Genomic DNA, 13369 nt, shown 5'->3' with positions numbered 1-13369 from the left:
CCTGCAAATCATCGCGCGGCATACAGCTAACGCCGACAAACCAACCCGCGCCAACCCAACCCAAAGCTGCGAGTTTCGTAGCACCGCCGAAACCCAGCCTTTTTGCACAGCTTCCTGGGCAAAGAAACACCATGGTGTCACCGTCCTGTATTCCTCGTCGCATATAGTTCATCCTCTCGTTGCGTTTGATAGAGAAAGTGGACGCTGTACTGTACATATAGCTCTTTGTCAATCAACGATACGAAACGAAGCGCAACGGAACGAAGACGAATCCTCCCCCACGAGTCAACGACATTCCGCCGCCCCGACCATCGTGTGTAGATTCACAACTACCGATCCTACTCCCGCGGACACATCTCTTGCTTTGGACGCCAGCAAGCGCATTTCCGAGTCCATACTTTACGATCTCGCGCGATGCATATACCACCCAGCCACACAGTCGCTGCTGGCACAGCGACACCCATACAGAGCCTAATACCCACACCACTACCAACACCATACAATGCCTTATCTTGGATATCGAAAGAGCACGGGGGAGGCGGAGGCGGCGGTTATACAGAAAACTGGAGCAGTCTGATTGGCATCATTACCGCGATAATAGGTAATGTGCTTATATCGTTCGCGCTAAATATGCAGCGGTACGCGCACATCCGGCTAGACAGGGAGTTCCAGGAGAGACAACGGGAGAGGAAGAGGAGGAAGAGGGAAGCTGAGGTGATGGGTAGTGATGGTGGGGCGGGCAGGTTAGCAGAGGAGGTGCAGAAGATGGGGTTGGCACGGAGGCAGAATGGCAGCGAGGACATGGTCGAGTCAAGAAGAAGAAGAAGTAACGGACAGAATGGGGATCAAGAGGATATCTTCGAGGCATCTGAGAACGACCCGTTGATTCCGAGGCCGAGCGTGCAAAGAGAGGATAGCGCTGAGTCGGGCAAGCAGGAACAAGCGTTCAAGCAGACGTCGTATCTCAAATCGCCGTATTGGTGGTTCGGCATCATTCTCATGACGGTTGGCGAAGCGGGGAATTTCCTGGCGTATGGATTTGCGCCCGCGTCTATTGTCTCTCCCTTGGGTGTTGTCGCGCTCATCTCGAACTGCATCATTGCGCCTTTTATGCTGAAAGAGCCGTTTCGCAAGAGGGATGCGCTGGGTGTTATTATCGCTGTTGGAGGCGCGGTTACGGTCGTGCTGTCGGCGAACGATAATAATCCTAAACTGGGCCCTGGTGAGATTTGGGACCTGATAAGACGATGGGAGTTTGAGACATATTTGGGGATCACAGTGGGAGTTATTGCTGTGTTGATGGTTGCTAGTAATCGCTATGGGGAGAAGAATATCTTGATTGATCTGGGACTTGTAGGACTTTTTGGTATGTTCAAGTCAATCTGTTTTGTAATCCAACTGCTAACCTATGGCTAGGCGGATACACAGCTTTGTCAACCAAGGGCGTTGCCTCACTTCTCTCATACACGCTCTGGCGTGCCATCACGTTCCCAGTCTTCTACCTGCTCGTTGCCATCCTCGTCGGCACAGCCGTCATGCAGATTAAATACGTCAACAGAGCTCTCCAACGCTTCGACGCCACACAAGTCATCCCCGTTCAATTCGTACTCTTCACCCTCTCCGTCATCGGCGGATCAGCAGTCCTCTACCGCGACTTCGAGCGCACCTCCGGAGAAGACGCTGGAAAATTCGTTGGCGGATGCGCTCTAACCTTCTTCGGCGTTTGGCTCATCACCAGCGGCCGCCCATCCCACCACGATGACGGCGACGACGACGAAGACCACAATCCAGAGCCAGAAGATGCAATTCACCTAGCCGGCGAGGTCTACGCCGACGGTACATCCGAACCAAGCGAACAAGTCTCGCGCCGTCCTTCAACAACACGAGCACTATCCCCACCCATCGACACATCACGTCCTTACCAAGACGACCAAGACACTCGCCCCTCAACCCCAAACATCACGCTCACCCCCACTGACCCCGTCACACCACCAAACCCCTCCTCCCGCCCCGCAACCGCAGACATCATCTCTTCCCTCGTCGCAAACCCCTGGTCCGCCCCCAACGAACCCACCTACCGCACCCCACCTTTAAACAGACACACATCCACGCCCGTCCTCCCTTCCGAAGCCGCACCACCATCCGCGCCCCTCTTCTCCGTCTCAGATACTGATCTCCCAGCACCACTACCGCCACCCCGCACGCCAACGCGGGGCAAGAGCCAGAACGAAGTCCCGACTACGCCTGGCTCTGGATTACGCAGGTTGCGCACGGGCGATCGTGTGCAGAGTGCGAGGAATAGTATTGTGGGGGGTCCTTTGCTGGCGAGTCCGCTGAGTACGAGTTTGAGTACTATGGTGCAGGATCTTAAGCGGGGGAATTCGGTGAGGAGAAGGGAGAGCTTGCTTGCTTTGGGGGCTGGGGGTGTTAGAAATGGGGATAGGGGAGATGGCGGAGAGGATGGTGGTGCTGGAGTGGGAATGGGAATGGGCTTGGGTGGTGAGCCGTTGAGTAGGCGGAGGACGAGGGATAGTGCTGCTGGGGAGGAAGGGAGTAGGACGCCTGGTGGTGGTGCTAGGACGCCTGGTGGGAGGAGAGTGGGCAGAGGGAGGAGCTTGAGTGCGCTTAGTACGTTGAGTGGGCTTTGGAGGGGGATTAGGGGACAGGGGAGTAGGGAGGATTTGAGGGAGGAGGAGGGGAGGAGGGAGGGCGGCGGTGAAGGGCTGTAGATGGGGGGAAGGGGGTTGCTATTTATCAATAGACTTCATTCGACGTTACTTTTTATGTCTTGTTGTCTGTATGCGTGTGCTTCATGTATGTCTACGCTGCTTTTTCCTTGTATTCGCGATTAGTTATGTCTTTCGCTCAAGTATCTGTCGGACAATATTTGTATGAGGCCGTCTATATATCGATGTCTTGATAGCTTGGCAAAGAGGACGACATGTGCTAACCTAAAGCAGATGGCTATAGGCGGCTAGGTACTGCACAAGAAGAATATCTGGCCATTCAGTGCAGTTTTTGCCCGTTGGCGGGTGGTGAACCTGCACTGCAATCTTTAGCGCGGACGAGCAGGTAGATGAGCTGTGGTATATGTATAAGTGAGGACAATCAGCATTGCATTGCACTGCGATCTCTAGCGCAGACGAGCAGTGATGGAGACAAGGCTGAACGTCAGCCTTGTATATAGCGCTCCAAGTGACTATATAGAATGCACCTTTGGGTCTTCCAGAGGAGGTCAGATTTGGATGGCCAGGACTATTGGTTTGAGCTTTGGAGAACGATTTTATGATAAAGCTTTGGTTTTTTTTTTCCAGAGCTCGCCTGCGTCACGGTGCTACGGTGCTATCATGGTCAGATTTCTCAATCTTGACGGAATGCGAAGTGTATCGTAACGATTAGAAACTTTGTTTTAGGCTTTGGATTGTATGAGTACCAATTTCTGTTCGCACTGACAAGCACTGAAAGTTGGTGTAGGTAGCGCATTATAAATATGGGGCGCTAAACATAGACAAATCCAACCTCAGCTCCCGACTATAGACATCAACAATCTTCCAACCTCATCTCGAAATCAACATTTGGCTCTCGGCACCAAAATTTTGCGTTGGGCCAGATACCTTCCTGGACTGCCTGGCAGGCTATGTCAAGTTTACATAGGATCGTTCAGCATTTCCTGTAGATCTGGTACGAGCCACGTCCAGTAGCGATGTGTTTACATGCGTCTGTGACACCTATCCATCTGAGACCAATGGCATGTGAGCCTACATCTGACGTTAGTCTCGAACATTGGTTCATAGCCGATTTGGAAGTGACTAGCCTTTCTGAAGCGTAAAATACCCATGGCTTCCACCATTCTCCTCTATGCAGGTTTCGGGGTCGCCACAAGGGCTAGCATCAAGAGGTCCATCTCCATTCGTAACCCCTACCTTTTCACCATCGACAAACACCTCAAAGTGCTGACACCTCCCCAGCGAATCGGCGACCACAAATACGCTATCCTCTGGCACATGAACCATCTCGTCGTACATGTTCGAGGGTTCGTAGGAATTCTTCGTATGAGGCAAGTCGATATCCTTCCAGGGAATAAAAACTTCAGCCATGCATGGTTTCCCCGGAAGCTGTTGTGAGACCGGCGGTGCAGTCACATCAGCTAGAAACCCTGGACGCGTCTGATTGAATGTCGCTCCATCACGGCAGACGCATCCACATGTTTCTTGGATGGGTTCTGAGCATGTCAGAGTAAGTTCTTTCCCTTAAACGTCTGTTAGCAGCGAGATCTGATTACGGAACGACAGGGACTTGCCATTTTGACACATGACTGGCAAGCCGGAAAAGTCGCCAGAGGCAAATTGTGCGCATGCAGTGCCGCCAAAGAGAAGGGTCGCAAGACCGACAAAGTGACGCATATTGTTGGATATTTTGGTGATAGTAGATGGTAAAATAGTGGAGATGTTCAAGGGAGATGATTGTACTACTATTTCCTGAGCGGAATGCCTTCAATTTATGGACGTTTGGCCCGCTGTCGGTCTCCCCTCATCTCCAGTGCAGTCGCAGAACAAGCAATTCCTTAGATTCACCAGTGTTCCGGTGTTACTTCGTATGATTCCGAACAAATACTTGTTGGGATTAGTAGAGATTAGGAGCCAAACAATCTCATGCAAGACAATGTAGCCTAAGCACATATCAACTTCATAGTTCTAAGAGTCATCTAGCCACTTAAGTAATATGTATTGTCAAAGCATTCGTATGCCATATCATATATCTTGTAAGTGCTATGTTCTGCTAAACGATTATGGGATTCTTTTACTCATGACATTGACTGGCTTACATACTTATGATATGTTGATCATTTCATGTTACCTCCCGTTTTCATATGAAGCTATAAGCAAGCGCGAAGATACCTGGGTACTGCCCATTTGCAGATAAAGGTAAAGACTGATGCCGATCGTTCGAAAAAGAAAGTACTGTGTGTAAGCCCCACTGCCGTGCCTTTGCGCGCATTAAGCTAGGGCATGTGAAGCAAAAGCAACTCCGCGTGATCCGGTCCATCTTGTGAACAAACACGGTAACACTAAGTCTTTACTCTATACTAGATGCATTGCCTGTTCACGGATACTGCAATGTAGATCTCAGTGAGTTACTGACAATATGAAGTGTTAGGAAGCGGGCGAGAAGAAGAAAGTTAGAATTGAACGTATAAAAGCGTCGTGTTGACCTACCACATGTATTAACTATCAACCAACAATCAAAAAACTTCTCTCAAGCTCTATCTATCTACTTGAACATACTATGAGAATTTCCTCAATCTTCTTTGTGTCTGGCCTTTGTGCCAAGGTTTACGGCGGCGACGTACAACAAGTACTCAGCAGCTCTTTCGATCCTTCCCTGGCTTCATATACATGCGAAAATGGTACGTGCATCCTTGAAGTTGTAGATCTAGTAGGCTTACCCAGTGAACTAGGTGTAAAACCATCAGTTGCCTGTATGGATCCGTCACTCGGCGAACACAGCTGCTCATGCACTTGTTCGAACGGTCTCAGATTCGAACAATCCCTCCCGTCGTATTCTCCTCAGTCCGGTGGAAGTAGCAGCAATGGTTCCCTGGATGCCTGTCAGGCAGCTCAAGACAAATTTTTCGCACGCGAGCAAGAACTTCTAGCCGAAATCGAAGCATACAAGCCGAAACTTCCCAAATACATCGGTTGCTACATCGAACAGGCCCACCCGAATAGCATCTTGACTGGCCGTAGATTGGCCAGCAAGAGTCTAACATTCGAACAGTGCGCTATGCACTGTGAGGACTACAAGTATTTTGGCCTCGAACCTGATTTGTGCTGGTGTGGGAATGAACTCAAATTTGGGGTAACCATAGTGGAAGACAAAGAGTGTAATGATTTCTGCGCCGGTAACAGAACTCAGCAGTGCGGTGCCAGCTGGAGAACGGCCATATATAAGATTACTGAGTGATTAGAGTTGTACCAGGAGCTAGGAACTAAGAATACCGTGTCTGTGTGCAAAGTCTTAGGTCGCGCAACGAAACATTTGGCGACATGATAGCTGCATAGAAAAAGAAGAGTGTAGAACCACCTACAACATCTGGGTAGCTATAATCACGACATCCCTTAGTTTACTACTCTATTGATTTGATGAAAATGCCGGTGACAAGATGCAGACACAACGCTGTTGAGTTACACTGTATCGTATCGCGGGGTATCACTAACTACACTCGGTAGTGCAGCAAGAGGAGGTTCCATAAAAAGTGTGCTCAGGATGTGCTACGCAGCAATTTATAACCTTATGGATGTGCGCCGCCCACATCAGAAGGCGCTGCGGGGCACGACAACAACTACCTGAACAGGCTCGGCCTTCCTATTTTCCAGTCCTCATTCTTCACGTACAACGCAAACGATCAATTACGAAACATGTTTCTTCCCATTCCTGGAGTTCTTCGCGTCCTCTCGATTGCGCGCATCGCGGGATCAGTGTTGCCTTCCTTCTCACGAGGCTGAGCTTGCCCAGTTTATCCTTCACTCATTGTCGTTCTACATTCAGAGCCCACAGGACCATGACTTTAAGTTTGTGCGAGGTTTGTCATACCATTTTCGCAGAGCCGTCAATTCTGAGCACCGAAGAGCCTCATCATGAACGCCCAGATGATTTCGTCAAGGCTGCAACATATTGCTACATTTGCCGAGCGATCACGAAAAGTGACTTGTGGAGGGAATTCCAGCGTCGTATCGAGATGAATCCGGAAGCCTTACCTTCGACCTGGTATTCCATTAGATCTCAGTACGAAGATCCCAGAAAGCACTCCGTGATGTACACACTCTTCATTGAATACGGTTGGAGTGACGATGACAATGATCTTTACCCGCAATCAACCACCAGCTCCGAAGATTTGCCTGCTAAATCGCCGGACACACTCAATTGGACTTTCGCAATCGTACTTTACATCGGTAAGCTGTAACAGTATTTAACACTATTGAAACACGTTTAATATGATCTTGCAGACAATGCAGAAGACATTCGCCAGTTGCCGTCCAACATTCAGGACCCAAGTGTGTTAGAGCTGCCCATGAGATGGTACCGGGAATGTATGACGAGTCATTCTGGCTGCGCGCCTTCGGATCCAACTTTTCGAACAACACGCTCGATTGAGATGAACAATGCGAACTCAGTCAAGCTAGTTATCACTAAAAATGAGGACGTTGACGGATCATGTGTAGCCTTCTCCTATTGTTGGGGCAAAGCGAAGACCCTCAAATTGGTCCAAGACAACCTGCTGCAGTTGCAATCATGGTTCAGCAATTCAGAACTTCCCACAAGTCATAAAGAAGCATTCTTGATATGCAGGAGTATGGGGTTTTGATACGTCTGGATGAACTCACTCTGCATCATTCAAGATTCCTCCGAGGACTGGCAAGACGAAGCGCTCGTTATGAAAGACGTATACAGAAACTCAACGATGAGCTTGTGTGCAACAGCAGCGGCAGAAAACTCTGGAGCGAGCTTCCAGTCTAGAAATATCTCTCTTGTCGCTCCTCTGGTCTTGAACGATTGGATGGACGACGGCGATCGCAAAAAACGCTGGTGCATTAATAACACCCAAGACATGCTCAATCAAGAAATCAGAGAATCACCACTTGTCTCCCCAGAGTACCTCTGATTGTGAGATCTGATCCTACAGTTCCCAACACCCATAGCTTCGATTTTGATCCCGAGTCCGGGCTCGACAGCAGGAGCAATATGATTAGCGCGTCCCTCGACGACGGAAAAGAAGAGGGTGTTGCGTCAAGGGACGCGAAGGCCCGAGGTCCATAACATGACAGCTATTGATTTTGTGTTTTGGGTACCCAATTGTGGGTTTCTTGATCGTATTGAAGGCAGAGTTTTGGTAGGAACACACTCGACCGAGTTGATGGTATACCTCTCGACATTACTTGTCTGATGTGTTTCTTAACGGTAGGAGCATCGTCGGCTCGCAGCTGCAATTTGACGCATCAGTATTTTCTTGAGCTTCAAATAGATTTTATCTGTGTAGACGATGTGAGCGCAGTTTTTCGGAATTTCAAAGCATTTGCAGCACTGTTACCTTGTGTATGAACTTATGACAGAGACGTCATGTGGCATGAGTCTGTTGCTACAATGCAGACCTATAGTCCTCTTTATTATCCTACAATCCCCGCATCATGGCCACGTGACATGGTGGCGTTATGCGCTGTCAGCCTAGTCAGCACTTTAACTTATCATATCGCACCCCGCATCGTAGCTGCTCCAGCAAGACTTCTGTCACCGAGTTACTGTCTACTATCTGGCTAACGAGCTCAACACTATTCGATATAGTGAGTTTCCGGGTCTGTCGAGACACAAGTTTCACCATCAGCCTTACCAGGATCGACACAAACACGGGCAGCACGAGCACCAGGCAAACATCACAAAGAGCACAAGAAGCGACGCCAAGATCGAACATGGAGGAAACTACCTCGCCGCCTGCCCACACATGCGCACATTGTGCGGACATAGTATTTCCAGGAAGCTCGGAAAAGATACATGTATCTCGTATGGGCTCACTGGAAGATCCATTCAGTAATCTTGACTTCCGTGAGAAGATCCTGACTCGCCTGGGTCTCTCTCTGGCGGATCTTAGGCTCAAAGCCAACGCCGGGTGTGACTTTTCGCAATACCTCAAAGACGAAATAGAGCACAAGATGTACAAAGGCGCAGATCCTAATGCAATCCAGCTGTACATTCATCTGGATTGTCTTTCGATATTTATTGAGCCCTTGATATGTCTACAAGACCTTCATCTTCCGGATAACGTCTTTGAGGGTAGAGATGTGAGTCGCTGCTTTGTGTCTACTGGATGGCACAGAGGTCTGCCCTACATATACTGTACCTTGGCTAACATAACAGGTAAGTCCTATGCGTACTGATGCAGGATACGCCACTTTGAGTTTGGAATGGCGACACCACTAACGAACTTAGGAGATGATTCTCATGAGGAAATAAAGATCCGCAAGTCGATTGTTCAAGATCCGCTTTCAGATCGTACTGTAACAAATGTGCGAGATTGGTTAAAGCGTTGTGAAGACGAGCAGCATGGCTACCACAAGATCTGCTCGTTGAGCGAGCGTGCGTATGTTCCAACTCGCCTGATCAAGATATCAGGGCCTCCAGACCAGCTACAGTTGAAAATCGTTTGTCGCGACGATCTGGAAGAACATGACGTGTCAAGATATGTAGCCTTGAGTTATTGCTGGGGTGGCGATCAAACGAACAAGCTGACACAAGAAAATCACGGTCTTTACAAGAAGAACATTGCTTGGGAAACTCTACCAAAAACCATTCAGGATGCTGCAAAAACAGCCCAGGCACTGGGTTTCCAATACATCTGGATCGATTCGATGTGCATCGTTCAGAATAGTAAGGAAGATAAGAAGGCTGAAATCAATCAGATGACGAAGGTCTATGCTCATGCGACATTGACGGTAGTCGATAGTAGGGGCGACAGAGTGACTGAAGGCTTCCTGCATCCCAGAACTCTCCCTTCCGGAACTACTTCTATCCAATATCGAACAGAAGACGGTCAAACACAGCGTTTGACTTTATTATTCAATCATGCGTCTAATGTGGAGGAAAGTGTTGCTGTAAACACACGAGGATGGACTCTGCAAGAGTACCTCCTTTCTCGTCGCCGACTCATTATTGGCACTTGGTCAACAGAGTGGCATTGTCGAAAGAAAGATGAAATTCACACAGATGGGTGGGCACGTAGCACTCGTATGGGACCCTCAGCAGGTATTCCATATCACGTCGAGGATGAAGGTTGGGCAGGCCCCGGCCCCTTTGGATCCAAAGAAGCCGAGTCTGTCTACAGCAGTAGCTTCATCAATGCAGCTATGTTCTTCTCGGTAAATCCAGGATATCCCCCCGGGCAGGTGGACAAAGTGCTCGTCTGTTTTTCCTGGATCGTAATCGTTACATCTTACAGTAAGCGGTCGGTGACAGAATCAGAAGATAGAATCCTTGCTCTATCTGGAATTGCTGAGAGGTTCGCAAATTTGGTATCGGGACGATATATAGCAGGCATTTGGGAGAACATGATGCCTTCGTGCTTGTACTGGTACAAGTTTGGTCGGCCTGTTGATAGACCGGTCAAATACCGAGGTCCGTCCTGGTCATGGATATCGATTGATGGGCAAGTCGAGCACATCTTCAGCGATAACTGCCTGTGCGAGATTCTTTCCGTTGAGTACATGCTCGAGAATGCTGAAGCTCTCTATGGAGCTGTGCGTAATGCCACGCTTCATATCAAAGGTCCTGCTCTTAGTATCGAATGGCGATACACAAGACAAGATAGGCAGGAACAGGAAGATAAGGAACTACAGGAAGACCTGAGCGAGCTTAGATGGTTCCGGGATGGCAGCGATGATCCTCAGGGTCTTCAGTTGTCAGTGCAACTCGACGCTCGAGAACAGACAGCAGAATGGGGAGAGATCGTTCTGTTGGCTTACGGATTCTTCAACCACGGTCTGGGTCATCAGGACTCTTGGTGCATAGCCCTCACTAAGGTAGACCAAGTTGAAGTCGACAACAAGCCTCGGCATCGATTCCGCAGATTGGGATTTGTCCAATTTTTCGATTTTTCTCCTCTCCCACATGTCGAAAGTTGGCCAGTAAGCTCCTACTATGTGATCTGATGGTTGCATCGATGCGAAGGCGTTCGGCGCCTTTTGTGGATATCAACAACGTTCGCTGTAAGTCATCTTTCTGCTTTTTTTGCAGATACATCACACCTAGAACTCGAGAAAAGAATCCCAGCATATATGATAGTGTTCTACTTCTAAAACATAACACAGCTGTATGTATCATGCAAAATAGACAGGAGCCTGGATAGTCTGCATTCTAGACAGCATAGCGCAACTACACTCTGATGTCAAACTCAACTATTGCCTTGAGTAGTCAGACCAACGAAAACCATCAACACTGCGGCATATCCAAACGTAGCTGCTAGAGTCTGGTCGTTTGACGTGTTGAACATAACTGAACACGTAATCGCAAATAGCACAACCGCAACCGTGGTGGTGATTAGGTTCTTCTTCTGGCTCTGATGCAACGCCATGACGTACATAGGCACCAAGATAAAAAGTGAGCCTGTCATCGCTATGATGAATTTCGCGAGCCTCTGTACAAAGCCATTTGGAACAATCGGCCGATGTTCTTTGTCGTACATATCTTTCTTCAGTTTCCTCTCGCCCTCTGTCCACGTCCACGAAACGGGTAAAAACCTCAAAAGGGTACCGAGGACTTCGTCATTCCAAGGATCTTTCTGTGAGACATGACGAAGTATTCGGTATTCTCCTGATTCAAACGGATCGCAGTTCGAAAAACTCTGTGCGATGTATTTGAAGTATCCGTTACTCTGTCTATGACGACGATCTTTATCGACTTCTGAGAGGCGGTCAAGGGAGCGAATGTACTCGAAATCTCTGATTGCGTCCGCTACAGGTACGCATCGTCAGTATGCAACTAGCGGAATTGTTACTGAATCTCGACGAAGAGCTCGTTTCTACCTTGAATGTGCAGGTACTCTCTGATTTCCTTGATATCATCCTCTGTAGCAACTCCATTGTCATAGAGCTTTTTTCTACATTTTGCAAGTCTGCTGTTGATATCAAGAAAGTTAACACGCCGTAGCGTAGTCATCTCCAGATACCATGGCTCAGAGAATCCGACTGGCTCATTTTGTAACGATTTCGCGAGTCGAAATATTTGAACCTGCTCGTCCTGCTCGCCAAGATCACTTCCAAGAGAAGAGAAGGACTCAGTTCCCGACCGAAGGCTTTCCGTACCTCGCACGCTTTGGGATGAGGCTGCGGATTCCAGTTCAGGCATTGTGCTCGTTGCATCCCTCGCCGGTAGCCCCTTCTCCGGGTCTAGGCGCTCGCTTTTGGTCTTCGAAGTTATGCTCGGGATCGGATATGGGCTGCGAGCGCTGTCCTCCTGCGCATATGCCCTCGAATTATACGCAGATTCTGAACTCATGGGGACATACGAAGAAGTAAGATCCTAATGACACATGAGGCCATGGGTGGCTTCTCTTCCCCTCCTTTAGTAGAGGCTTTGCCAAGCCTGACAAATCATGGTGCATGTTGGCTGCAGCAGTGGCGTTATCTGGTCAGCGTGGATTCGCTTATCCTTGCATGGAGTCAGCGCGAAAGTGAAGGCTCGAGGGATAGATAAAGTGTGTTGATCCCATCGTTCCAGACATCACAAACATGCCCACACTCTACCATCCCAGGCAACCGAGTATCAATACTAAAAGTCAGGGTCAGGAAGAAGGCGACGGAGTCAGTCTCATAGTTTTCTCTCAACTTGAGGCTATATTTAAGTATTACGAACATCTGATCAACAGGAGCAAAAGTACACGGACATCTGATGCGGGCAAGAAGTGGCTCGATATAATTAGTACAAGGCTCAAGTGGCTATCTGACGACAAGTTTGCATTGAAGAAGAAAGTACAAAAATGCACGCACTACAATGGTCCGTTTCCTTGGGCACTATGATTGTCGTCGAACGTGAGAACTAACTTCATCTCCAGTCAGAATTGAAAAAGAAGCGAGTCAGGAGTGTTCGATGCAGATAAGATCAGCCGTCGCCGATTTACGGTCGTACAAAGAGATTCTGGTCAACATAATCCGCCGTAAAGAATCTGAATCTAAGAACGAGGAGGTAAAGAAGGTGCTGAGGGACACGTACCATAAAGCGTACAAAGCTCTAGAAGTCTTTCATAAAAGCTGTGACGAGGCTATCAAGGCTATCAATAAAGCAAGAGCTGGTGGGTCTACTTGACATGGGCGGGGTAGACACGCGAAGGGACATGGTTCAATCTAGCTTCATCGTAAAGCCCCTGCCCACCAGACTGCTGGCTTTCCTTCCCAATGTATTGATTTGATCTACGTGCTAGTGATAAGATACAGGCACAACGATGCTGCATTACACTGTATTGTATCGCAGTAGAAGTGTTGATATGATGGACGTGCTGGTGATGAAACGCAGACACAACGCTGTTGAGGTACACTGTATTGTGTCGCAGTAGAATTATGTTCCCAGACACGTTCCTTTGTGCTGTATTTGCAGTTCAGGCTCAAAAAAGCAGTAAATGCTTGCGACAAGATCGTTGGTTTGCGTACTACAAATCATGCAGAGCCTCATACCCTTTCTCTAAAAAGGCCATCGCAAAGCAGTCCATGGCGGGGCAAGGGCACCAAAGTTATGCAGTCATCAGCATATGCGGATTTACGCCGCATCGCTTACGAGTTGCTCGTAGGCCGTTCCAGGCTCGATTGGCTGCCGCAGTACCATACAACAA

General features: G+C 48.6%; 5 protein-coding genes across 5 annotated transcripts; 4 read left to right on the top strand and 1 right to left on the bottom strand.

Annotated features, from left to right (window-relative positions):
• Nucleotides 1-414: 414 nt before the first annotated feature.
• Nucleotides 415-2729, top strand: GT037_009126 (duf-domain-containing; the record flags this gene model as incomplete). The annotated part of the gene is made up of 2 exons (XM_038934173.1): nt 415-1366; nt 1417-2729. 2 exons carry the CDS (start codon nt 415-417, stop codon nt 2727-2729), a joined length of 2265 nt encoding a protein of 754 aa, XP_038782975.1.
• Nucleotides 2730-3660: 931 nt separating this feature from the next.
• On the bottom strand, nt 3661-4025 carry GT037_009125 (uncharacterized protein; the record flags this gene model as incomplete). The annotated part of the gene is made up of 2 exons (XM_038934172.1): nt 3661-3775; nt 3835-4025. 2 exons carry the CDS (start codon nt 4023-4025, stop codon nt 3661-3663), a joined length of 306 nt encoding a protein of 101 aa, XP_038782974.1.
• A 1456-nt stretch (nt 4026-5481) lies between these two features.
• On the top strand, nt 5482-5964 carry GT037_009124 (uncharacterized protein; the record flags this gene model as incomplete). The annotated part of the gene is made up of 1 exon (XM_038934171.1): nt 5482-5964. One exon carries the CDS (start codon nt 5482-5484, stop codon nt 5962-5964), a length of 483 nt encoding a protein of 160 aa, XP_038782973.1.
• A 775-nt stretch (nt 5965-6739) lies between these two features.
• On the top strand, nt 6740-7663 carry GT037_009123 (uncharacterized protein; the record flags this gene model as incomplete). Its single annotated transcript, XM_038934170.1, has 3 exons — nt 6740-6953; nt 7008-7352; nt 7401-7663. 3 exons carry the CDS (start codon nt 6740-6742, stop codon nt 7661-7663), a joined length of 822 nt encoding a protein of 273 aa, XP_038782972.1.
• Nucleotides 7664-8465: 802 nt separating this feature from the next.
• GT037_009122 (uncharacterized protein) lies at nt 8466-10697 on the top strand (the record flags this gene model as incomplete). Its single annotated transcript, XM_038934169.1, has 2 exons — nt 8466-8910; nt 8983-10697. The coding sequence occupies 2 exons, from the start codon at nt 8466-8468 to the stop codon at nt 10695-10697; spliced, it is 2160 nt and encodes a 719-aa protein (XP_038782971.1).
• Between the last annotated feature and the right edge of the window lie 2672 nt (nt 10698-13369).

Source organism: Alternaria burnsii (genome assembly GCF_013036055.1).
Source record: "Alternaria burnsii strain CBS107.38 chromosome Unknown 700, whole genome shotgun sequence".
NCBI lineage: Eukaryota > Fungi > Ascomycota > Dothideomycetes > Pleosporales > Pleosporaceae > Alternaria > Alternaria burnsii.
This window is presented reverse-complemented; position numbering and strand designations above follow the sequence as displayed.